General features: G+C 34.0%; 1 protein-coding gene across 1 annotated transcript in view; it reads right to left on the bottom strand.

Annotated features, from left to right (window-relative positions):
* CEP290 (centrosomal protein 290) overlaps positions 1-26,845 on the bottom strand; it is a 102,754-nt gene that overhangs the window by 55,074 nt on the left and 20,835 nt on the right. The window contains exons 14-27 of the mRNA XM_030819885.1: positions 26,548-26,717; positions 23,625-23,787; positions 22,158-22,258; positions 21,998-22,085; positions 20,553-20,665; positions 18,940-19,024; positions 18,261-18,403; positions 15,531-15,695; positions 15,042-15,191; positions 12,910-13,025; positions 10,913-11,015; positions 10,592-10,822; positions 6,758-6,931; positions 1,058-1,169 (exon numbers count right to left, since the gene is read on the bottom strand). Of these exons, the coding sequence (XP_030675745.1) occupies positions 1,058-1,169; positions 6,758-6,931; positions 10,592-10,822; positions 10,913-11,015; positions 12,910-13,025; positions 15,042-15,191; positions 15,531-15,695; positions 18,261-18,403; positions 18,940-19,024; positions 20,553-20,665; positions 21,998-22,085; positions 22,158-22,258; positions 23,625-23,787; positions 26,548-26,717 (1,914 nt within the window). The remainder of the gene's footprint in view (positions 1-1,057; positions 1,170-6,757; positions 6,932-10,591; positions 10,823-10,912; positions 11,016-12,909; positions 13,026-15,041; positions 15,192-15,530; positions 15,696-18,260; positions 18,404-18,939; positions 19,025-20,552; positions 20,666-21,997; positions 22,086-22,157; positions 22,259-23,624; positions 23,788-26,547; positions 26,718-26,845) is intronic.

Below are 26,845 nucleotides of genomic sequence, written 5' to 3'. Positions count from 1 at the left end.
AAAATCTTATAAACTAGGATAACTATTTGAAAAATTAATATGGAAAACTCTAATGAGAGCAACAAAGATTTCAATACCTTCTGAGACAGTAATATCTGTTAGATATACATGAAAATGTTCACTGTGGCTCTATAAGCAATAGCAAAAATATAAAAAGCTAGTCATTTAATCAAACACAGTAGGATATTGTATAAATATTTATAAGTATGATGAATAAAACAATTTTTTTTTTTTTTTGGAGATGGAGTCTCACTCTTATCGCCTAGGCTGGAGTGCTGTGGCATGATCTTGGCTCATTGCAACCTCCAACTCCTAGGTTCAAGCAATTCTCCTGCCTCAGCCTCCTGAGTAGATGGGATTACAGGCACCTGCCACGACGCCCGGCTAATTTTTGTACATTTAGTAGAGATGGGGTTTTGCCATGTTGGCCAGGCTGGTCTCAAACTCCTGATCCTGGGTGATCTGCTCTCCTCAGCCTCCAAAGTGCTGGGATTACAGGTGTGAGCCACTGCGCCCGGCCACAAAAATATTTTTGATATTACTATCTAAACACAGTATAGAACAATGTTTATAATAATTTGAAATATATAAAATATGTAAGCATACAGGAGCAAAAATATACAGTAATATAGTAGTAAAACTATGAGAAATACAACTTCTTTTCAAATTTTCTTTGCTGTTTCCTGGTATCTTTTAATTTAAAAATATCAAGTGATATATAACTAATATAACTTGCACTCAGTGAAAGAACTCATAATAGCATTATTAAAATATCATCAGTTTTAATTGTTAAACAGTTCAAAGTAGCTAATACTTAGTCATAAATTTTTAACATATATGATTTCATTAGAAACAAATCTAACTTAAGGACTAAAAACTAAACTTTGGTGGGGTTAAGTACAGGATTATTCATCTGCCTAAGTTAAACTATTAGGCAGAAAGTTCTTTTTTTAGTCAAAATACTTCCTTTTAATCTAGTATAAAAAAGGAACTTTAAATAAGAAATATTCATTATTAGATGTTAAACATTTTATATTATCAGAATCATAAAACTTACCTAATTTAGTTTCTTGTTCCCAGGCTTGTTCAATAGTGTGAAGTTTTTCCTTGGTAATCTCCAGTTCTTTATTTATAGACTCCACTTGTTCTTTTAAGGAGACATTTTCACACTGAATAAAGGAAAAATAGCACTAAGAAACTACATTGTAATTCAGACCAACACCACAAAATGACATTGTCTTAACTTTATATAACATCTCCTTAAAACTCACAATCCAGTTTTTTACAAAATTAGAATATCCTCCATATATAATACATGTATGCATACAAACACATACATATATATATATATAAAATACATGTATACATATACATACTGATATGGTTTGGCTGTGTCCCTACCCAAATCTCATCTTGAATCATAGTTCCCATAATCCTCATATGTCATGGGAGGGACTTGGTGGGAGGTAATTGAATCGTGGGGGTGGTTTCCCCCATGCTATTCTCATGATAGTAAGTTCTCATGAGGTCTGATGGTTTTATAAGGGGCTTTCCCCTTCGCTCGGCTCACATTCTTCTAATTCTGGCCACCATGTGAAGAAGAATGTGTTTGCTTCCCCTTCTGCCATAACTGTTAAGTTTTCTGAGGCCTCCCCAGCTCTGTGGAACTGTGAGTCAATTAAACCTCTTTCCTTTATAAATTACCCGGTCTCAGGTATTTCTTCATAGCAGCATGAGAACGGACTAATACACATACATATATATATATATATATATATGTATATAATGTAAAATATTATTTTAAAATAATAATCCAAATCCTGTGTTATCCAATATACAGCCTCAATTTCCGAGTGTTAGCTTCTGCCACTAAAGCTGTACATTCATTCTGGCCAAAACTCTTGGAATACTCAAGAGTTTTGCAACCTTCACAAACTAGTGCTTACTTCCTTCATGCACACAGTTGCTGAGCATCCTAGTGTGCCAACAGTGACAGATGATGATGTTTATAGTGAAAAGAAATATAAAATTCTGGCCTTCAGAGTTCTGCCCATTCAGTGCCTATGTGTGTGTGGGTGGGTAGCAGGATTTCACCAGAGTGTGGAAGGCAGCAGATAATAAGCAAGTAAACAAACAAAAAGTCTATTAAAAATGTCAATGTTGGCCGATCACGGTGGCTCACACCTGTAATTCCAGCACTTTGGGAGGCTGAGGTGGGTGGATCACTTGAGGTCAGGAGTTCGAGACAAACCTGGCCAACACAGTACTAAACATAGTGCTAAAAATACAAAAATTAGCCGGTCATGATGGCACTTGCCTATAATCCCAGCTACTCGGGAAACTGAGGCAGAAGAATCCCTTTCACCTGGGAGGCGGAGGTTGCAGTGAGCTGAGATCACACCACTGCGCTCTGGCCTGAGCAACAGAGCAAGACTCCATCTCAAAAAAACAAAACAAAACAGAAGTCAGTATCAGCCAGGTGCAGTGGCTCACACCTGTAATCCCAGCACTTTGGGAGGCTGAAGTGGGAGAATCACTTGAGTCCAGGAGTTTGAGACCAGCCTGGGGAACAAAGTGAGACCTCATCTCTACAAAAAAATACAAAAAATTAGCTGAGCATGGTGATGCATGCCGGTAATCCCAGCTATTTGGGAGGCTGAGGTAGGAGAATTACTTGATCCCAGGAGGGCAAGGCTGCAATGAGCTATGATTGTGCAACTGCACTCAAGCCTGGGCAACAGAGTGAGACCCTGACTCAAAAAAAAAAAAAAGTTGACGTTTGGAAAGAAAATAAAAACAGGGTACTGAGCCAGTGAATAATAGAAGGGAACATTTAGATAGAGTGGTTGAAGGATGTCTTAACCACCAAATAAGTGGTATTTAAGCTGAACTGTGAGGTACGAAGTATTTATTAGTAAACCCAGATGCTCCAAAGGAAGAAAGCATTTGGAATACTGTAAGATCTGAGAGGAAAAAATGATTGAAATGATTGGAGCAGGAAAAGATTTGGAGGATTGGAGCACCCAAGCAGAGTAAGCAAAAATAAGAGTCAATAGTAGTAAAACATAAAGTTGGAGAGACCATCAGGAGTCACACCAGGCAGGGCATGGCATGCCAAGACAAGGAACTGGAATTTAACTTAATGTATAAAAGAAAACAATTTAAAGATTTTAAGGAGGAAGTTGTAAACAATCATTCTGGCTGCACTGTAGAGAATAAAGGGGTCAATAGAGAAATCAGGGAAACTAGCCAGAAAGACACTGTGGAACTCCAGATGAGTGATGATGCTGGTCTGGACAAGGGTTAGAGCTGTGAGGATGAAGAAGACACATATAAATTGCATTTGGAAAACAAAAATAGTAGGGAAAAAGAATGACTACAGAATAACTCTAAAGTATCTGCCTTGACTAGCTGGTTAGGTAACAACATATGTTGAAATAAGAATGACTAGGAGAAAAACAGAAATCAGGAGTTCATTGTGGACACGTTAAATTTGAGATCCCCTTGAAACACAGGAATTGTAAAGTAGGTAATTCTGTAAAACAGAATAGAGCTGTGAGGAAAAAGGCTGGAGATATAAATATATATCTTAAGTTCCTTTATTTTTTCTTTGAAAAAACATAATGCCTATTTACGACATGCCAGGTACTCTAAGCAATGGATTTCAATGATAAATAAATTATATCCTAGAACTTACATTTGAGTGGAGTACCTGGAAAATGAGCCAATATATAATACAATGTCAGGTATTAAGTGTCATGAAGAATAATACAAACAGGGTAATGAGACTAAAAAGAGGACATGCTATGATTAAATAAGCAGGATAAGGTAATAATAATATATTTTTTAAGTAAAGTACATAATTATAGTTTTATATACTATGAATACACAGGAGGGAAAACAGAAGGCTGAGGGTGTTTTAAGTATCTTTCTATCCATTTTTTTCTTCCTTTCATCCTTTTTTACAGGATAATCTTATTGTTTGTTACAAATCTCTTTTTCTCCCACCTACCCTGATATTTTACTACTTCCCTTATTACCACTTTCATCTCTTATCTTCATCACTCTCTCCCTACTAACTCTAAATTTTCTTTCTCTCCTCCCTCAAACTTCACTGGTCTCTTTTAAAAAAAAAAAAGGCTGAGCACAGTGGCTCATGCCTGGCAATCCCAGCACTTTGGGAGGTTGAGGCTGGCAGATTACCTGAGATCCAAAGTTTGAGACCAGCCTGGCCAACATGGCAAAATCCTGTCTCTACTAAATTAGCCGGTCGTGCTGGTGGGTGCCTGTAATTCCAGCTACTCAGGAGACTGAAGCAGAAGAACTGCTTGAACTTGGGAGGCAGAGGTTGCAGTGAGCCAAGATCACTCCACTGCACTCCAGCCTGGGCAACGTAGTGAGACTCTGTTTCAAAAAAAAAACAAACAAACAAAAAAAGAATCCTCTTCTTGATTCTACCTCAATCTACATCTATTTCTTTTTTCTTCTACTATCAAATTTCCAGTTTTTCTTTTGCTTTATTACCCATCCAGTTTTTGTATTTCTTTATTATCTATTCCATTCTTCACATATGAAATCTGATTTTCATGACCTCTAGTCTCATGAACCTTTACCTCTCAAAAAGCAACAATGATTTCCTAAGCACCATATTTGACAACACACGCACTGTGGCTCTCCACCACTAATCACTCTCATGTATTAGCTTGAACTCTGTGCCAAACAGGTGATACTCAATACACAGAAACAAATTAAATAGTTCCTTATATCAAAAGGCTTATATTCCATTAAGGGAGACAGATATGTAAACACATATAATTTGATGTGATATAAATGTGTACTATGTACAAAACCTATGTATAAGAGTGCAGAACTAGTGTAGACAGGAGTGACTTTGTTCCATTAAAAAAAGGATGCTTAAGAAAAAAAAGGTAATGCCCGAACAAAGTTTTGAAACAGGAATAGAAATTCACTGAGCAAAACAACTGGAAGAGTGAAATGTTTCCCTATATATAGAAAAGAGCACGTACAAAAGAACATACATAAGAAAGAACACTGTGCTCAGAAAACTCAGCTGGCAAAATTCATCTCTTGCTCTAGATGACATGAGATAAGTAGGGGACTTGACTTTTACCCTTGAGGTGACTGGTAGCTTTTGACAGTTTTTAAGCCAGGGAGTCACATGGGAGTCACAGGGTAGGATTCATGTTTAGAATGATCATTCTTGTGGCAGTAAGGAGGATGTAAGACTGGAGATAGAGACAGGAATAATGGCTGCCACAATAAAGATAATAAAAAATAAAACTAAGACACTGCCAATAGGGATAGGTATGAGATCTTCACAATTATAACTGGGGCCAGGCGTGGTGGCTCACATCTGTAATCCCAGCACTTTGGGAGGCCAAGGCAGGCAGATCACCTGAGGTCAGGAATTCGAGACCAGCCTGGCCAACACAGCGAACCCCGTCTCTACTAAAAATACAAAAATTAGCTGGTGTGGTGGTGCACACCTGTTAATCCCAGCTACTCGGAGGCTGAGGCAGGAGAACTGCTTGAATCTAGGAGGCAGAGGATGCAGTAAGCGTAAGCCGAGATCGTGCCACTGCACTCAGCCTGGGTGACAGAGTGAAACTCCATCTCAAAAAAAAAAAAAAAATATCTTTAGGAAAGATGAAAAATATTCTTTGGGAAAATGATAACGTTAAAAATCACTCATTGATACATTATCTACAAGATGTCTCTTGCCTAGGACTTTCTAACGCTGGAAAGGATAGGACAGAGGACATGGAGAATGGAAAAAAAAAATTATCACCACACTAAATAGGCATAATTTTCTACAAAAAGTAACATAATCACGTCTCTTTGGCAAAAGCAGCAGAAAGCAAATTGATTATGATTACTTCTAAATAATATTGATAAACATGACTCATAATTTAGTAGGAATCCTGGAAGCTACTCAGAACAATGTTTTCATTTACTGAATGTGTCTGTATGAGCCAGCAAAAGCTTTTGAGCTAATAGAATTTGATCTTATTCTACTCCTGTGAGAGGATCTTAGATAAGAATAATCCAAAATCCATAAGCCTCTATTTCTGATGAGGAAGATGAACAAATCAGGAGCTTGTTCTGTCCTCAGTAAAAGGTATGGAGTTCAAGTGGCTGTAAGAGAACTATAAAGGGTCTAGTCCATATTCACAGATTGTAACTTATGATATTCTACTCTAGTTTTTTGTATTTCTACAATAAAAAATGATGAGAATTTACAGAGTGCATCCATGGTCCAGGAAGAGCCCTTAATATTTCAGTTACTGTTGGCTACATCCATTCCAAGGAACAAAAGCCAGGGACCATGGGAGAATAGTTTGTTCTGGGTACAGGGGTAAGAGAAAGGGATGGGCACTTAATGGGTGCTTCCCTCCTTTGATTACAATATTCTACCTGTTTCACGCTCCTTTTTCTCTTAGATGTCTGGTTGAAAGAGGTTTGATTCAGCTAAATCATGCAAGTGACCTAAGGAGAATGATCTAGATAATCATTCAGAAGTCATTCAGCCACTATAAATAGATAATATGTGTGTGTGTGTGTTATTTGGGAACAAAATATTTATAACTAAACTGAATGAATAATATGGATAATTATATCTCTTAAATTTATGTAAATACAGGAAAACTTTAATTAAAATCTGCCAAATCCCCCCAAACACAAAAATATTGAAGAAAAATGGCTAATTTCACAAGCTTCAAGAATCACACAAACTTACCTCCAGGTGTTCCAAGTTACTTGTTCTTTGAACAAGCATATTATCTTTTTGCAAGATGTCCCTGTACTTAGCAGTCAGTTCATTGTATTGTTTATTAGCCAGTTCTAGTTCAGACAAAGAAACACTATTATCTACAACTTTTTGGAGAGCTGCAATCTTGAAAATGGCCATTTCCTATGTAAATAAAGATACACTGAGTTATGCTGGTGTCTTTTTTTCTGGTCAAGCACTAGCCACTTTTGAGAAAGATAATACAACTTAAAGTAAAACAAATTTTGAAATCATTTTTAAAATATATGATTTCCCATGTAAGAAAAATATGCAATAACATTAATTTCTTTCATATAAGAAATATGTTACTTTGAAAATCTTAATCATAATAAAAATAAAATAGTTTTATAACTCCTGTCATAGTAAAATAAAACTCAATTAATTTGAGAAAACATAACAAACAGCAGCAATATATCACTTGGAATGTATCTTTGGATGGCTTTTCTAAATTTCTTAAGATCAGAAAACAACTTGCCTTTTAATAGATAAATGGGAAAATTAGCATTATCATAGGTAACTTTCACAACTTAGCTATTTATGCTTATTGTAAGCTAAACGGACTAGCTTTAATAACAAAAGAAAACTTTTTGTACACATGATGGAAACACTGGGGGAGAACTTCTATTATAGTTCTCTGCAATAAATAACATCAAGAACTTTAAGTTACTTGGTTCATGGTTCTACTCATCAACTATAGAACTATTCAAAGATATTCTATTATCAACACTAAAATCAAATGTCCAAACTTATAGTTCTCTTAAGTTGCTCTATAATAGGCAAACATTACATAGAAAAGTACAGTAAAGGGTGATGAAAGCTGAGAAGTGGTATAAGGAATAATCAAATTTATGAATGAGGAAGTAAAAAAACTTATGGTTATAATTCATTCTGAAGTACAGTAATGATGGAAATATTTGTAATAGCGCTTCCGATCTCATTTTGGCAGCCTTTCTTCTCCATCTAAGTTAAGTACACACTATTCTACCTTACCCTTAGGATTCAGTTTCACTGTTCTGGGGGAAACGGGTAGATGAGATTCTATTTCGCATCTCTTAAGAATCTCCCTTTTTCTTGGCTCTTCAATTGTTGGGAGAAAAAAATCAAGCTCATGAGCAGGTAGAAGAGGAAGAAAACTGTAATTCTTTTCTCTTTCTATCTCAAACACTAATTGTATTTATAAAACTCTAAGAAAAGTGGATTCTAAAAAAATCTAACACAAAAATAAGAACATGAACATTTCCTTATTACATGTCTGAATAAAAATCACATATTTATTAAAGAATTTCTTGATGCTCAGTATTAAGCTTTAGATCAAGCTGAAAATAGGTTTATTAGCCTGACATCACCCATTACACCCTTTAAAGTGGATAGTAAAGAACCCAAGCCCATTTTAATTTCACTTTTAATTCTGTGTTCCTATGATCCTGTCTAAATTTAGTCATGTACATTGGACATTTACATGCTTAAAAATAAACTACAAGGTAAGGTATAAAACTAGGTGCAGAAGGGTATACATGTCATGTAACCTGTCTTGTCTTTGTTTATGTTTCCAAAAAGGAAACATGAGAAAGATAATAAGTTACCTACAGAGGGTGGAGCAGAATAATATGAAAGGCATAAGACCAGAATTAAGATTTCTCTGATTAAATATTTTGCATATATAGTATATATTAAAATTCAGTAAAAAGGAAAAAAAAGTCCCTAAAATAAAAAAAAATGAAAAACAAATAAGCCTAACTATATATCAAATGTATAACATAATTGCATGAAGACAATTATTTCAAGTAAGTGTAGAACACTTTGCCTATACATTCTCAGCAAGATATATTCTGAAGAAAATAAGACCTGAAATAAAATTTTAAACTATGTTTGGCAGCACTGCTGTTGTTGTTACTATTAATATCAATTCAAGTATTATTTTTCAAATTATTGTATGTATATTGTAGGATAAAACAAACATTTTAATGTTAATAACAAAGGTTTCCTATGTAAGAAAAAAATACAAGTGCAAAATCAAAGAAGGTTAGTAAAAACCCCATACTATTTACTTACCCCATAATGTTATAATCAAACTGGAAATAACAATATGAACTCATAGTTTAAATATATACATATTTTTCTAACTTGTCTGAGAGACTAGTAGCAATGATACTCTGAGAGCAATGATGCCCAGTGGCCAGTTTTTGGTATCTAAATGCCTTCCCCACTAAAAGGAAGCTGGGCTCTTTAAAGAAATGGTTTATTCCAAGTATGGGCATGAAGTATGTAGGTAAGTCTAAGACATCTTATGCTAGAAAACAAGTCAAGCTTTGAGGCTTCGTTCAAAAGACTAATGAATTTTTGTCAAGACAATATAAGAGTCAACTTTAAAGGACTCTCTCTGGCTAAAGTTGAAACAAAAGAATATGACTCCAACTAAAACACATGGAATATTTAAGTCTGTGAGTCTAATCTGATACTTAAAAAAGAGAAAGCGGAGGGGAGAAAAAAAAGCAGGTAGCGCAGAGCACACTAAGTGTGTATTCTGAAAACTGGTAATTAAAGAGAAAAGCATTTATCTTGCCTTTGTAGTAGGAGCTATACTTCAAGATAAACAAATAGCCTGGGCTAATGAGGAAACGCTATTTATTTTACAAAAGCATATCTGTTAATAAATGTAAGTGCATAATATAACTAGAAAATTATGATGTTTGCAACTCCTAATAATTTGGTTAGGCAACAATCATCAGCGAATGCTAAAATCGTTAGGACTGACAAATAATTTGTTATTTGTATGGTATCAAAATATCACTAGTTAACTAAATTGCTTAATAATGGAGGTATATGGTTATCTTTTCTTCTTCTTCTTTTTTTTTTTCTTTTAAGAGAGAGATTCGCTCTGTTATACAGGCACACAGGCTGGAGATCAGTGGCACATGATCACAGCTCACTGCAGACCCCAACTTCCTGGGCTCAAGCGATCCTCCCACCTCAATGTCCTAGGTAGCTGTGATTACAAGCATGTGCCACTACACCCAGCTAATTAAAAAAAACAAACAAAAAAAAAACCTTTTTTGTAGAGACGGAGTCTCACTATATTGCCTAGGCTGGTCTGGGCTCAGGCAATTTTCCTGGCTGGGCCTTCCAAAATGTTGGAATTATAGGCATGAGCCACCACACCTGGTCTGCTTGCCTTTTCCTTAACAGAGTAATCAATTACAAAACATGGAACAACCAGATACTCTTGAAGTGATGCAATATAAAGTATAGAGCATTACTTATGAAGTATTCTTGCCAAAAATGTTTAAACCTAAATGTAACTTAGGGTTCCGACCTAACTTTTAGTAATACAAGGGACACAGGAACAAGTAAAATGACACACACAAAAAAAAGTCAGATACATCTTCAAACATTTTTTGGAGAAAAAGAAAACCAAGGGGATTCTATATTAAAAAGATTTATGAGATGTAACATCCAAATGCTTATTCCTTGATCAAAAAATGTAAAAAATGTGACTATAATCAGGGTATTAGGCGATATTAGAAAATTACTGTCATTTTGTTAGGTATAATAAAGTTACTATGGTTAAAGAAAAAAGGCTTTTTCAAAAGGGTACATTAAATATTTAGGGGAGGAACGTCTGCAATTCAAACATTCCTACAAAAATCAGAAGAAGCAATTATGACAAAATGTTAATAAATGTTAACTATTAATTCAGGTGATGAGCATTATTGATACCATCCTATCTTCTGCATATTTGAAATTTTTCATAGTCAGAAAAAGCAAAATAAGAATCAGATGTACCTTAAATCTTTGCAAACACCCAATTTTTTCACAAACTTCAGCCTCCATTGACAACAATTCATTCTTTTGTTTCTCATTTTCTTTTCTAAGTTGTCGCTCCAATTCTACTAAGGTTGTATATTGCCTTATAAGTGATTTTTCATTCACTTGCAAAACAGTAATTTTCCTACTATTTTCTGCAAGTATTTTTTTCATTTCATCCGAATCCATCTGAAGAGCATCGAGCAAATTCTGCACAAAGACACATCCATATTACTTGTTGAATCTAGCTATCCTAGTTTGTACAATATTGCATACTAATGTTAAAAATGTTTTACTTACATTATATTCTTTTACTTTTATAGCATCTTGTTGGACTTGATCCTCAAGTTTTCTCTTTTCCTCTTTTATTGTTTTAGATTCTGTTTTCCAGGTCTCCTTTTCACTAAAAACAAAATGAAACAAAAAGACAATACTGTAAACCTAATAAAATGTTTAACTACAAGAAAAGATAACTTCAGATTATGCAAATTTAAAGTTTTCTCAACACAAGAGGTAGCATAGCTATTCAGTATCTGAAAACACAAGAAGTTAAAATTTCATTTAAAAAGGGTTTAGCCTAGAATTAAAAATTTTTTTAATAAATGCAAGGCAACAAAGTTATCAAATTATTTTCATTCTTCCCTGATTCACCACTAAATGGGTTATAATTGAAGCTGAATCTTATAAACATTTTATTGAACACAGAAAAAAAGTAGGAAAATAATACCCTTTACTAATTCTAGAAATCAAATTCCAACATTCTGATCCCACTCTCAAATTTGGGTGTTAAATGCTTACAAAATAATTTGAATACAAACACATCTTCTTTTAAGTCTAATTAAAATAGTGACTAAAGTTAATAACAATATATTATATACTTTAAAATTGCTAAGAGAGTAGATTTTAAGTGTTCTTACTACAAAAAAAAAAAAAAAATAAGAAGTATGCTGTAATCCTAGCACTTTGGGAGGCCAAGGTAGGCAGATTGCTTGAGGCTAGGAGTTTTGAGACTAGCGTGGACAATATGGCAAAACTCCGTCTTTACCAAAAATACAAAAACTAGCCAGGCGTGGTGGCATATACCTGTAATCTCAGCTACTTGGGAGGCTGAGGCAAGAAAATAACTTGGACCCGGGAAGCAGAGGTTGCAGTGAGCCAAGATAGTGCCATTGCACTCCAGCCTGGGTGACAGAGCAAGACGCCGTCTCAAGGAAAAAAAAAAAAGTATGTGAGGTAATATATATGTTAAGTAGCTTGATTTAGCCATTCCACAGTATATACATATGTAGAACACCATGTTGTATACCATAAATTCTTGTGAATTTAAAAAGTAATTTAAAACATATTTATATATAAAGTTTTTTTTGAAGTTGTGTAAGACACTGTGGTCTACACATGAGCATTCCACAAACATCTGTAATGTTCTTGGCATAAACCCAGTATAGTGGTATCATTCTCTTTGCAAATGAATGGTTTAGACATGGACATGTGATCCAATTTTAGCAAATGAGATCGGAGTCAATGTCTGCCAGGTACCACCAGAAAAAAATGTTTATTTAAAAATAAAAGCCATGTAGAAAAAAATGCTGTTCTTCTTCAATGGGCACATCATCTTTCTTGAATTCATGCAGCTATTTTACAACCATCATAGGCGATAACAACAACCTTCAAATATGACCTGCCCTACAAGTAGCTTTGTGGTTCTGGTTAGGTCAGATAATAATTATTCTCAGTGTTTAAATCACCTTTGAGTAGGTATTCTAATTCCTATTAAGGAAATAATTCTATTGATTTACAAGAGATGACAGAAATAAGGAGAAATATGTTAGTTCCCTATAAACATACGTGAACAATGATGATGGTGATGATGATGAATGATGCTAACAACAGCTAACATTTACAAACTGTTCATATGTGCCACGCACTAGTCCGAGCATTTTCATCTAATAATTCACTTCTGTTTTACAATAATCCTATGAAAAGGGTATTACTTACAAAGAAACTTACAGATAAGGAAACTGAGACACAGATAGGTAAGACGACTTGCTCAAGCTCTTACAAAAAGCAAATGTTAAATGACTCAAACCCAGACAGGATAATCCCAGGCTTAATGTAATCATTAAGCTACACTGTGTCCATAAACAAGTTCTTAACAGTAGCTACCAGAGTAAAAAAAATAATACAATTGCAAAGGAAGAAGAAGAAGGGAAGAACAAAACATAAATTATTCTTATGTTACTTTCACAATTAACAAGAATATACTGCAATTATATTTATAGTTTTGCTAATACCTATACCTTAGGTATTCTTTATACAACAAACTTTGTTGATGACGAATTACAGCCAATTTTCTGTTATAATCTTCAAGAGAATCTTCTAAATTCTTTAACTTTTTTTCTTTATTTTCTAGTTCCTGAAAAGTGGTTTAGAAATAAGAATGCAAAAAAAAATTGAATAAATGCTGAATTTGAAAGTATAAATTCATATTCTGACAACATTATAGAAAAGTTAAAAGTCACCAAATCTGTAAGCAACACAGATCATTTTTTCCAAGATATTTTGAAAATTTTAGTTTAAGGCATAAAAAAAGAGTACTATACAACAGGTAAAATTATTTTTAGCACACAAATTACCAGATTGCAAAGTTTTATTAGATAGAATAGTTACAAACTCACCTCTAGTCACTCGGCCACATACCCTCTCTTATGAACACATAATTTCATACCCTCACTCAAATTATCCTTTCCAATTATTTCATTTTAAAGATGAAATTGAAATTTAAATAACTTACTCAATACCCAAAAACTCATTAACACTACACTTGGCAATCATTTTTACCAAGTACATATGCTAGGCGTGTTGTCAGGTGCTTTCCATATACATGGATCCAACATTTGAGGTCGGGTCTGTCTAACTCCAAAGGTCTTGCCATGCTTATAGCTCTATACAGCCTTAGGACTGAGAGTCTAAGTACCTGTTTTGCCACTTGGGACAGGTTTTCAGACTCCCAGTTGGTACTCTCTAATCTACTACAAACTTCTGATATATTTCTTATATAAAGATGAAAAAACATGAATTTTATCTCAAAATAAGACAATGCCATACTACCAATATTTGCTGATAGTGTCCCTACAACTCGGTAAATAAGAGAAATAATAATGTTAAAATTATACATTTAAAAATAATAATATATAAAGCAATATTCTAATAAGTAGTTAAGGCTGTCCTTAGATAACACAAAATAAAAATAAAAATCCCAATATTGAGAAAAAGATGAATTCCTGTAATTTCCAAAATAAAAATGAGTACTTAATAATTGTAACTCAAGTATACTCACAAATGGATCACCTAGCAGAGAGAAATAGTGGCCCGTATAATGAAAAACATATTTTCATTGATTCTGAACATATATTTGTAATTATATTTATAATGTATGTGATGTTACAGATAGTCAAATTTCAAATAAAATAATGAAAAGGATCTGTCATTAGGACATTCATAACGACCCTTATATAGACAGCAAAACTGAGAAACCCAGGGCAAGTAGTATAGTAGAGTACCCTTTCCTCTTTGGTGGTAGATTAACCAACACTTTATTGGGTAAAGGGAAGACAAAGATGAAGAATAATTTGGTTTAGAAGTTTTTACTTGTGGCCAGGTGCAGTGGCTCACGTCTGTAACCCTAGCACTTTGGGAGGCCAAGGCAGGCGAATCACTTGAGACAAGGAGTTTGAGACCAGCCTGGCCAATATGATGACACACCATCTCTACTAAAAAAAAAATACAAAAATTAGCCAGGGATGCATGCCTGTAGTCCCAGCTACTCAGGAGGCTGAGGCATGAGAATCACTTAAACTCAGGAGGTGGAAGTTGCAGTGAGCCAAGATAGCGCAACTGCACTCCAGCCTGGGTGACAGAGTGAGACTCTGTCTCAAAAAAAAAAGTTGTTTTTACTTGTGAACGCAAAAAGGGGAACAATTCTATCATGACACTAAAAAGCCTTGACAGACTTTATTCTTTTGTTTTCCACCCAGCAATAAATAAAAGTGCTCATTTACATAACACTGCTTTATAGTAGCCACTTGTTCTGCTTGTGAACCATATATTTCACATGAATGACAGGCGTGTGAACAAGACGTGTGAACATGCTGCTCGTGCAGATGAATGGAATGAATGGTATAAATTGCTTTTATTTATAATATTCCATCTAACATCAAAATCCATACAAAATACATTTCACTGTTACTATTTTGAGAACTCAAAAGGAATACATGAAGACTAAATATTGAGAAAAGTACTATCTGATGCTTTGGTGATGGAAAAATTAAAATAAAGTAAAATAAAAATAAAAACGTAAAGAAACATACTACCAATGATTTTTGTTATTCGCATGTAAAATTTTCAATACCTATAACAAAATTTTCAATACCTGTAACAAATGTATTAAATATTCATTCTGAGAATTAATGATACTGGCACTAGATGGTGCTATCCCATCAGGTAAGTCAATTCCTTTAAAAACAACATTTGATCCTTCTGATTGTCGTAAAAGACTAGTTTCTTTTTCAAGATGGTCTATCTGGAAAAAAAAATCCAGCAATGAGAATCACAACTCTTACACCCAAAGAAAGACAAATTGAAAGATATGTGAATGCCCTGCCAGGAATTTTACTTCAACCATACTTTAGTTTCTGCTTAGAAATGCCTAGGTATGAGATTTAGAATTTTTGTATTCTTTTTAATCTTATAAGGTACTTATTTTCCACTTATAATTTTATAAGAGAAATCCAGTTTCTTAATATTGAAAGAATTAATTCAAGGGGCATTTTTTCATAAAGCATTCTTTTAAAAAAATTAAAAGTTTCCTATTAAATCTACATTATGTTTAACATTTTCTTTTATTTAATAAAATTCTCACCTTTAAATTAGCTTTTGCCAACTGCTGTGAATAATTTATAGCCTCTTTCCGAGATTCCCTGAGCTCCTGTCTTAATTCTTCATTTCTTCCGGTAAGTTGATCAACTTGGGCTTTCAAATGCAGACTGGCATCAAAGATTCCTTCCGCATTCTTTGATTCTATAGCCTAGCAAATTTATATTATATATTAGAAATGTGGAGAAAAACAGTAAAATCATAGTAAAAAACAGTCTCTCTTTAAATAAAATGGACATTTAAGCATTTTCCTATTTTCATTGCCAAGCATGATAATAAAGTATGCCGATTCAAATTCTTATTTATGAATCTATTAAATTTTCATTTACATTACTAAGGATAGTAATTACTTCATTAAAACAATTAAAAAACATCTAGCTAATCTTAATAGACTGGTAGACTAGAAAAACAACCAGACAGGAATAAGATGACCAGGGTTCAAATTTTAATCAGTCACTTAACAGCTGGGCAAGTGACTTAAATTCTCTGTATCTTAGTTTTCTTGTCTCTAAAAAGGGGAAAATAATGTTAGCTCTGCTCCCTACACAGGGTTTTTGTACAGTCAAAATGAGGCATTTTTCTCTGAAATTATATAGCACCTGCATTCAAAGCATGTGCAAAGGAATGGAATACAATACAATATTGAACAATTGATCAATACAACATTCAATTAAGTGAATTTTTCAGTGCTTCCTCTCCACACAATTGAAACATAAATAAAAATAAAGGCAAGGTATCATAACATGGTATTATCTAAGAATAATGAGTAAGCAAAAATAATATGTCAAATATTAAAATATTATCAGAGTAGCATCACTGGCCCGAAATCTCCAACAGTGGCATACATAAGTATATACACACAATGCACACATCTAATAAATATATTTGGACTTTAGATGAACTGTATGGAAAAAACTGTTAAAGGCAAAGTAAATCTTAAAAAATGAAGGTAGAAGCCAAATAAGGTAAAATGAACAGAACCAAATGCAATCTCCTACTCAGGAAGGTGATCTGGGGTTTAACTCTAGGTAGTAGATTCATAAAAGCCTTCCCCTGAAGGAGATTAGAGCAGGACATGCAGAGTAATAACTTATACTAACTCAAAGAGGATATAAGGAAGATAAAAGTAGGTAGAGGAAGGTACTCTGACTGACAACAAGGTGGTCTAGTTAGTTGTCTCATTGAGGAATAGTGCCTTGTCTACATGGACTTCAGTAAAATGAGAATGAGTTAGATAGCTGTTGGGGGCACTGAAAAATATCTTGTAGTAACAAAAAGTGAACTGAAGTGCATAATCCAGAATTATCTGGTCTAAATTGTCATGGATTCTGAAGATTTCTTAGAGAAGTATTGCTAGGTGATTTGCGAATTTCAGACAGGGCCTATGAATCTGAAAAAACAACGACAATCCAGGATAAAAGGAAATGAAGTCTATGCAAACAGTGGCTTCAGGAAGGCCCAGAGATTGTCAACATAAATAGAAATTGGGATTTCTTGGGCTATTCACTGTTTTCATTTGGTCACTAAGTACAGCTGCCCTTGGAAAATTAAGTTTGATCTGGGACACAGTATCAGTAGTGGGCATCATCACAGACAAAAGATGTTCACATAAAAAAAGCATAAAGAATCATTTTAGACTTTCAAAGTGGCAGAGGCAAAACAAAATCACCAATCAGAGAAGGAAAGTCAGAATGAGAAAGATATAATGGGAATCAAATTATTTTCTTGCCTCAGGAAGTTTTTAACATACCAGTATCACTCTCATTCACTGCTAGCAATTACAGTGTTGTTTAAAAAAGTATCCAACTACTGATTAATCATGATTTTTTTTAAAAAAGCAATTCAATAAATAATAAGAAATTTTTTCCTATTTGAAATCAAGCACAAATTTGGGAAATAATATGACAATGTATGCTAAATATGTTCAGATAACATAAATGACATATACTTAAATATTAACAATCTAAAATGTGTGTATTATTCAAGTTTATACACAGATGCTCAATCCTGTGAAATTCTCAAGTCCCTATATGGTAAATATATAAAGAATATTAGTGATGGCTAAATCTCTCTTGTAGCAATGAGTAAGTCTTTAAACATTTAGAATAAAGCCATTTCATAATATTTCTTATGGCATAAGTTCCTAAGAGATCTACACTCCCATAAATAAAAAATGAATTAAAAAAAAACTGCCTAAATGTTCTAGAAAATGAACAAAAGCAAGCAGATTTGGGGGAAAAACCCCTCAAATATGGAAGACAGGACCAGCAAAGATTGACTTTGCCATTTTTAAAGATTTAGTCATAGGGCAGGGTGCAATTGCAGTGATCTATCATCTTTCTCATCTAGAAAACCACAGGATACAGCCCAAAGCCATGGAATAAGTGAAAAGAAAATCCCAATAAGAAAAGAGCCAGCAAAAACGAGCTCCAAAGTCAGTGTAAAAAACTCCTCAAGCTTTCAAGCTGACCCTTGAATCAAAAGAACAGAGATAAAGAGGGAAATGTCAGTGAACTTGAAGACAGATTAATAACAATTATCCAACGGGTAGAAGAAAAGTATTGAAAGCAGCTCAAGAAAAACTACATTTTACATACAGGGAAACAATGATTCAAATGACTAAAAATATCTCATCAGAAACTATGGAGATCTGTACACAGCAGAAAATCTCTCTAAAGTGATAGGGGAAAAATATTAACATAGAAAAATAACTTACATTAACTAGTCTTTCAAGGCTAGGGATAATTAGAGATGTTTCTCCTCCTTTAACATCAGGATCTTTCTGCATTTCCTTAATTGCTTGCAATATTTCTTTCATACCTTCTTCAAGTTGCTTATTTTCTTCAACTAATTCTTTTACTGTAATTACACAGTTTTCTCATTGGATGATCAGATCTTTTTCACAATTTACACTATTCTATACAGATGACAAATATTTCACATATACCAAGGACATCATTGGAAAAATGCAAATGTAAATAAACATACAAAAAAATTCAACTATAAACCCAACGTGAATAGTTGAGTTAAATGACAGACCTATTTATATCATGTGCATATACACACGTATCATAGGCATACTTCTGCTTTAACTTAAACTATGCTTTATATTAAAGCATTTTAAATTTGGTGTTCTAACTTCATCTTGATTAAAGAACACACAAGAAAAAGGAGTTATACATTCTCACAAAAAATTCATATTAGTAACATTCTCTGACAATGAAAACAGCAAGGCAAACCAACTGGATGAGTGACAGACTGAAGTATATACAGTACAGAGGTAATTAGGAGTAAAACAGATTAGAAAACAGAGAATGTGTTAACGTCCTTTTAGGCCCATGATTTTAAGTACAGGAAAAATAAGGGTAGAAAAGTAAAAGATAATTGTAACTTACATTTATTCTGAAATTTGGCTATCACTGTCCTACTTCTTTCTAAATCTCTTTCTTTTTCAATTAGTTCTCTTGAAAGAAATTCATTCTGAAAAAAGCAGAGAGAATAAAATTGATTTTTTTCAACAAAATATCACAATAGTCTATAATTTTCAAGTTAAGAAAAGTTTGATCAATTAAGTATAACAAAACAAAACAAAACAAAAAAAGAGCTATGAAGACATGGCAGCAATCATAAAAATAAGCTAAAATCTAAACAGTAAAGCAGATGGTGATCTTAATCCCACTTTCTCCCTCTCCCAACGTCCATGGTAAAAGGCAAAAAGATATAATGGTTTTTGTCTTTAGTACCACAATCATCTCTTTTAATGTTCTGCCTGGCTTCTGTGATGTTCAAGCTCTATTTCTGCATTTCTACTCTGTGCTTCTTTGATCAATAATTCCTGTGCTATGATTTCATTCTAAAGAAAAATTTAATAAATCAGACAAGTCAATGAGTTCATATCAATGTACTGCATTTTAGATTTTAAAAAGTACAATGTGTATAACTGGTGTTAAAGTGCAAACAAAAATATTCTAACTATAATTGTTACAGAACTTTGTTAGAGACATCATCAAAGAGCAACCACAGAAATATAATTTGGAGAAAAGCTCACCTGAGATCCAAGAAATACTAGTTCTCTCCGTAACTGTTCTGTAAGATTTTCAAGAAGATTTATCTGAGATAATTTTGATTGTGCAGTAATAGACACAGGGTCTGGAAGATTAACCTCAAGCTTATTTTTCAATATCTCTGTCTGTAAGCTTACTTCACTTTTTATTACATCTTCTTTCAAATTGGTATCAGCATACTTTATTTGGGAATGAACCTGTTCTTCTTCTAATGTTGCTACTTGTGATTTATCCATGTCAGCTCTATTTTCATGAATTTGTTGACAAAATATTGGAGATTTTTGCCTAAGTGATAACTTCTGCATTACGCCTGAAGCTGTTGATAAGCCGTGAAAAGATGAATTGCTTTTTTGTACAAAACTAGTCTTCTCTAGTGCTTGATGGCTTCTTGACACCTTCCTCATACAGTCATCAGAAAAACGGCATATGTTATTTATTTCTTCATGGCTTTCCCTGCTAAAGGTGCTGACTAACGATTCTAGATTTCTCGAAGACTGCAGACATGGTGCTTTAAAAATCTCTCTTATTGTAATAGTTTCTGGAGTTGAATTCTCTTTAACTTGCATGGATGAAGAAAGTCTAGTTAAAGGGACAAAAGGGTGCATTCCACTTTCTACACTATGGTGAATTTCAGATAACATTCTTGATAATGATCCTATGGTCATATTCTCTTCTGTCTCATTCTGATCTGACTGTGGGGTATTGAATGATGATCTCCTATGCAGCAGCTCTGCTTTATCTGAACTCCTAATCTGTATTCAGAGTAAATAATGTCTCATTAATCAATCTTTGAATCAACAGGTTATTTAAATAAGCAAATATTTCCCTCTACTTATTTAACAACAATAACAAGATTAGATGTTCAAGAATGAGATAAAGGGGGAAGAAATGAAAGCACAATAAAAATATTTTCCTTTACTCTCTTTGCAATACTTTATTATTACCTTTGATTGTGCTTCACTCATATTTTTGAGGCTCAATAAATCCAATTTTCTTTCACTTATTCTAGCTCCTTGAGAAACGTTTTCAGTTAGGTTCAGGTCCTCAGTGGTTAATCCTATACATAAGAGAATTAACAAACTAAAAACATTAAAATAACCCTCCTACTATCCCAACACTTTAATTCTTAAAACCTACAATCAAGTTTTAATGCAAAGGTAGAATAATTGTTTCCAAAATCCTTCGAAAATTCTACATAGCCAATACAACCTTCTCATCCAGCTCACTTTTAATGAACTATTAATAACGTGAGAACCTAATTTTTGAATTTCATCTTCTCTACCATTCTTTGCCTATTCTATATTAAAGTGCTACTTAATAAGCACCAGTTAAAAGACATATAAAGTAAATATAAATGATGAGTAATGAGTAAACTGATTATTGTACTAATAAATCATGAAGTTTCATTTCTTGAGAAAGTTTTGGATGTATTATAGAAATCATAATGCTAAAAAGAACCACTCTGCTATTACTCATATACGTGCTTGGGGATTTGGGGCAAGTGAAAAAGACAGTCCTTCTGTGTGGTCTTCTTATAAAAAAGCACTGCAATGGCTATTATAAAACTTAACCAACTGTTCTCTTTAACTCAAGTAAAATAAACCCAAAAAAGATGCTAATTTATATTCAATAAAACATTACTTTCACTTAGTAAAGAATAATTTAAGGCCAGGCATGGTGGCTCATGCCTATAATTCCAGGACTTTGGGAAGCCAAAGTGGATGGATCACTTGAGGTCAGGACTTCAAGACCAGCCTGAGCCAACATGGTGAAACCCCGTCTCTACTAAAAATACAAAAATAAGCCAGGCGTGGTGGCTCACGCCTGTGGTTTCAACTACTTGGGAGGCAAAAGCACAAGAATCACTAGAACCCAGGAGGCGGAGGTTGCAATGAGCAAGATCGCACCAGTGCACTCCAGCCTGGGCAACAGAACAAGACAGACTCCATCTCAAATATTAATAATAATAATAATAATAATAATTTACAAGAAAAGCTTTTCAAGGCATAGTCCTTAAGGGAAAATGTTGAGTAACACATATTAACACAAAAACTACCAAGTTTTATTATTATTAATCACAACATATTGGTGCTGTCTAGAAATTAAAATACTATACCCTAAAATTTTCAAAAATTCCATAATTCTAAGGTTTGTTTTTTATTTTTTGTTTGCTTGGTTTTTGTTATTTTGTTTTGTTTTGTTTTTGCCTATTTCAGATTCAGGACTGAACCCACTGACACTTATCTCCTTCAGGTTATTATTGTCATTTATTAAATTTGTAGCAGACCCACAATAGAACAGCAAAAACACCTAATACACAAATATTTTCATATCCAGACAACTCACTTACCAATAATTCTTTTTAAAGGTTTAGAATAACTGAGTATACCTGAAGTTGCACTTCTTTTTCCTCTTTCTTGAGCCATTTGACGAATTTTTTTTTTCAGATCAAGTCGTTCTTCCTCTAGACTTTCAATCTGCAAAGTATAAATTATTAGTATTTCTCTATAGTTCAACCAAGAAAATAATCAATTGACTACCACACTTGCCTCTTTCAAAAGAATCTGGTTTTCAGCTCTGTACTGCTGCTGTTTTAAGCGTTTGCTATTTCTAAATTCAGTTAAATCAATCATTGTCTTTGGTTCAAGGCCTACAATAGAAAGTAATATAATTAAAAGCTTAAAAACATTCAAATAAACTGCAAAAACGTCATATACCATCAAGCAACTGGTTACAATTCACTTAGCCAATATCACTGAAGAATGAGGTAACTTTCTGTGAAAGAATTTTCCAGATATTTAAACTGTAACCCAAGTTAAAATTTTATCACAATTATTAATGGAAATCCTAACAAAAACCTAAAGGAAATTATAAACCAAGATTTGGATCTTTTTAAGCACAGAAAATATGGTGTCTATGACAGCTACCTAGACTGACCAGAAGTCATCTTTAGGAACTTCCAGATTCTTGGCTGTGATCTGATAGTCCAAGCTGATCAGAAGGCTGTGATCTGATAGTCCAAGTTGATCAGAAGTCTAACTTGGGGTCCAAGCACAACTATGGATCCAAGTTAGATATTTTTCACACATATATATCTGTATAAAATACTTATTTGTCTATTTGTCTTTTCTTTAGATAATAGTTTTTACAAATTATCATTTTTAACTAAGAAAGCATTAAATGAAATTTAGCAATAATGATATCGATATTTAGATATTAATTTTCATTTTAAAGCAGCAACTTAGTCTGCACTATCATAACACTCAAATTAGTAATATTAATAAGCTATTTATTAAAACAAATATATGAACTCTCAAGCTATATTACTAATTACTCCTTAAAATACTCGAACAAAGTAAAACGTAAGCAGTCTGAATTATAAAAATCAAGTACTTAAAAATCTTTAAAAGATTTTAACAGGCCAGGCGTGGTGGCTCACGCCTATAACCCCAGCACTTTGGGAGGCCCAGGCGGGTGGATCACTTAAGGTCAGGAGTTGGAGACCAGCCTAGCCAACACGGTGAAATCCCATCTCCACTAAAAATACAAAAATTAGCCGGGCATGGTGGTGCACACCTGTAATGCCAGCTACTCAGGAGGCAGAGGCAGGAGAATCACAACACAGAGCAAGAGGTTTAAACATCTCATCTGTAACAACAGCATTTTGCAAACAAACATGGGTAATACAGATCCTACTTTTGTTGGGAAAAAAAAGGTTAACCTCTGATATGTGGTATTAATAAACTTTCATTTTTTTAAACAAGCAGCTATTACTGAGGAGATGCTAGACCGAATAAAGCAATGTTCCAGCCCTGCTCACCCACCACTCCAACCCCATAAAATCTGATTCCACTTCAATCAGGTTAGCTCCACTTTTATTTCTATTAAATGTTTTATAAAAGTATTTGAAAAAAGCATTAAACTATTTAATAAATAATAATAAACAAAATTTAAATTTAAAAAAAAACACTTGTAAATCAGGTTGCGCAAACTATGTAACTTAAAAGATGGCTTACCCACATGCTCTCTAAGTGCCTCATTTTCATCAAGGAAATCATTGATCTTCAATTCAAGTTTATTGATTTCCTTTGTTAATATTTCAATCTCTCGATCTCTTATTTTAATTTGGTTTTTACAATTCTTTATTTCAACGACAGCATCTTCTAAACCATACACTCCCTGAAAAATATCCAATTTAATTTAAAATATAACATGGTTTACTTGAATAAATTCATCAAGTTCATGATGTTTTTTTTACTAAGTCTAAAGGAAAATGTACATATGCCTATAATTTATATCATTACACTGGCTTTTTATTGTGCTTTTACAAACCAAATCCAGTAATAATAATGATGTAATATGCAACAGTTAATAGTGCTGGAAGTTCTGGCCAGGGCAATCAGGCAGGAGAAGGAAATAAAGGGTATTCAATTGGGAAAAGAGGAAGTCAAATTATCCCTGTTTGCAGATGACATGATTGTATATCTAGAAAACCCCATTGTCTCAGCCCAAAATCTCCTTAAGCTGATTAGCAACTTCAGCAAAGTCTCAGGATACAAAATCAATGTACAAAAATCACAAGCATTCTTGTACACCAATCACAGACAAACAGAGAGCCAAATCATGAGTGAACTCCCATTCACAATTGCTTCAAAGAGAATAAAATACCTAGGAATCCAACTTACAAGGGATGTGAAGGACCTCTTCAAGGAGAACTACAAACCACTGCTCAATGAAATAAAAGAGGATACAAACAAATGGAAGAACATTCCACGCTCATGGGTTGGAAGAATCAATATTGTGAAAATGGCCATACTGCCCAAGGTAATTTATAGATTCAATGCCATCCCCATCAAGCTACCAATGACTTTCTTCACAGAATTGGAAAAAACTACTTTAAAGTTCATATGAAACCAAAAAAGAGCCCGCATCGCCAAGTCAATCCTAAGCCAAAAGAACAAAGCTGGAGGCATCATGCTACCTGACTTCAAACTATACTACAAGGCTACAGTAACCAAAACAGCATGGTACTGGTACCACAACAGAGACATAGATCAATGGAACAGAACAGAGCCCTCAGAAATAATGCCGCATATCTACAACTATCTGATCTTTGACAAACCTGACAAAAACAAGCAATGGGGAAAGGATTCCCTATTTAATAAATGGTGCTGGGAAAACTGGCTAGCCATATGTAGAAAGCTGAAACTGGATCCCTTCCTTACACCTTATACAAAAATTAATTCAAGATGGATTAAAGACTTAAATGTTAGACCTAAAACCATTAAAATCCTACAAGAAAACCTAGGCAATACCATTCAGGACATAGGTGTGGGCAAGGACTTCATGTCTAAAACACCAAAAGCAATGGCAACAAAAGCCAAAATTGACAAATGGGATCTAATTAAACTAAAGAGTTTCTGCACAGCAAAAGAAACTACCATCAGAGTGAACAGGCAACCTACAAAATGGGAGAAAATTTTTGCAACATACTCATCTGACAAAGGGCTAATATCCACAATCTACAATGAACTCAAACAAATTTAGAAGAAAAAAACAAACACCCCATCAAAAAGTGGGCGAAGGACATGAACAGACACTTCTCAGAAGAAGACATTTATGCAGCCAAAAAACATATGAAAAAATGGTCATCATCACTGGCCATCAGAGAAATGCAAATCAAAACTACAGTGAGATACCATCTCACACCAGTTAGAATGGCCATCATTAAAAAGTCAGGAAACAATAGGTGCTGGAGAGGATGTGGAGAAATAGGAACACTTTTACACTGTTGGTGGGACTATAAACTAGTTCAACCATTGTGGAAGTCAGTGTGGCGATTCCTCAGGGATCTAGAACTAGAAATACCATTTGACCCAGCCATCCCATTACTGGGTATATACCCAAAGGACTATAAATCATGCTGCTATAAAGACACATGCACACGTATGTTTACTGCGGCACTATTCACAATAGCAAAGAGTTGGAACCAACCCAAATGTCCAACAACAATAGACTGGATTAAGAAAATGTGGCACATATACACCATGGAATACTATGCAGCCATAAAAAATGATGAGTTCATGTCCTTTGTAGGGACATGGATGAAACTGGAAAACATCATTCTCAGTAAACTATCGCAAGGACAAAAAACCAAACACTGCATGTTCTCACTCATAGGTGGGAACTGAACAATGAGAACTCATGGACACAGGAAGGGGAACATCACACTCCGGGGACTGTTGTGGGGTGGGGGGAGGGGGGAGGGACAGCATTAGGAGATACACCTAATGCTAAATGACGAGTTAATGGGTGCAGCAAAACAACATGGCACATGGATACATATGTAACAAACCTGCACATTGTGCACATGTACCCTAAAACCTAAAGTATAATAATAAAAAAAAAAACAACTTTCCAATATAATATCCTAAAGGCAAAGTGACTCTGAATATGCATTACATATAAAACACTTACCAAAATACTAAGAGAATTACTAAAAGCAAATCAGCAATACCAGTAGAATAAGTAAGTCATTAGTTGCTTGAATTAGTTGTAACCAATAGAAAAGTATAAAAAGTGGAGAGCAGGTTGTATTGACACAGTATGTTCCTGTCATAAATTCTGTCAAATTGGCCAGTGGTGTCACATCTACATGGTGGCCCAATGAACACAGATAATAAAAAAAAGTAATCCTGTTGCTTCACCAAAACTGATTATTTGGACAAATCACTGTGATCAAAGGTTTGAAAACAATTCTCCTGGCAAAAAGTAAATGCTCAAAGGTTTCAATAGTTTAGTATAAATTAATGAGGACAACCTTTATCAAAAGATACTTATGGAATGTTTTTTAAATGGTATGCAGTAAATAGCACAGAATAGTCTGTGAATGGCAAGAATAATTCTAGGCTCCTTGAATGACAAGATAAAAATACATACCGATTCATAATCTTTTAACCTCTTCAGAGCCTCAACTAATTCTTTATCCTTTTCCCTGGCATCAGCCTCAGCCAGTTCAGCTGTTCTCTCAGCCTCTTTAGTTTTCTCTTTTAAAATGTCTAACGTTGACTGAATTTTCATATGAGTCTGTTGAGAAAGGGTTGAAGCACCTACAGAGTAAAAACAAAAATCATGAATTGAATTGACTACTTATTCCTTCAAATCAGTGACCCCAATATGGTGGCAAGAAAAGTGGTATGCCATTTAAAAAAATCCTTTAAAGTTGTCATTTTATATT

Source organism: Nomascus leucogenys, chromosome 10 (genome assembly GCF_006542625.1).
Source record: "Nomascus leucogenys isolate Asia chromosome 10, Asia_NLE_v1, whole genome shotgun sequence".
NCBI lineage: Eukaryota > Metazoa > Chordata > Mammalia > Primates > Hylobatidae > Nomascus > Nomascus leucogenys.
Note: the sequence above shows the minus strand (reverse complement) of the source record. Positions and strands in the feature narration are given on the sequence as shown.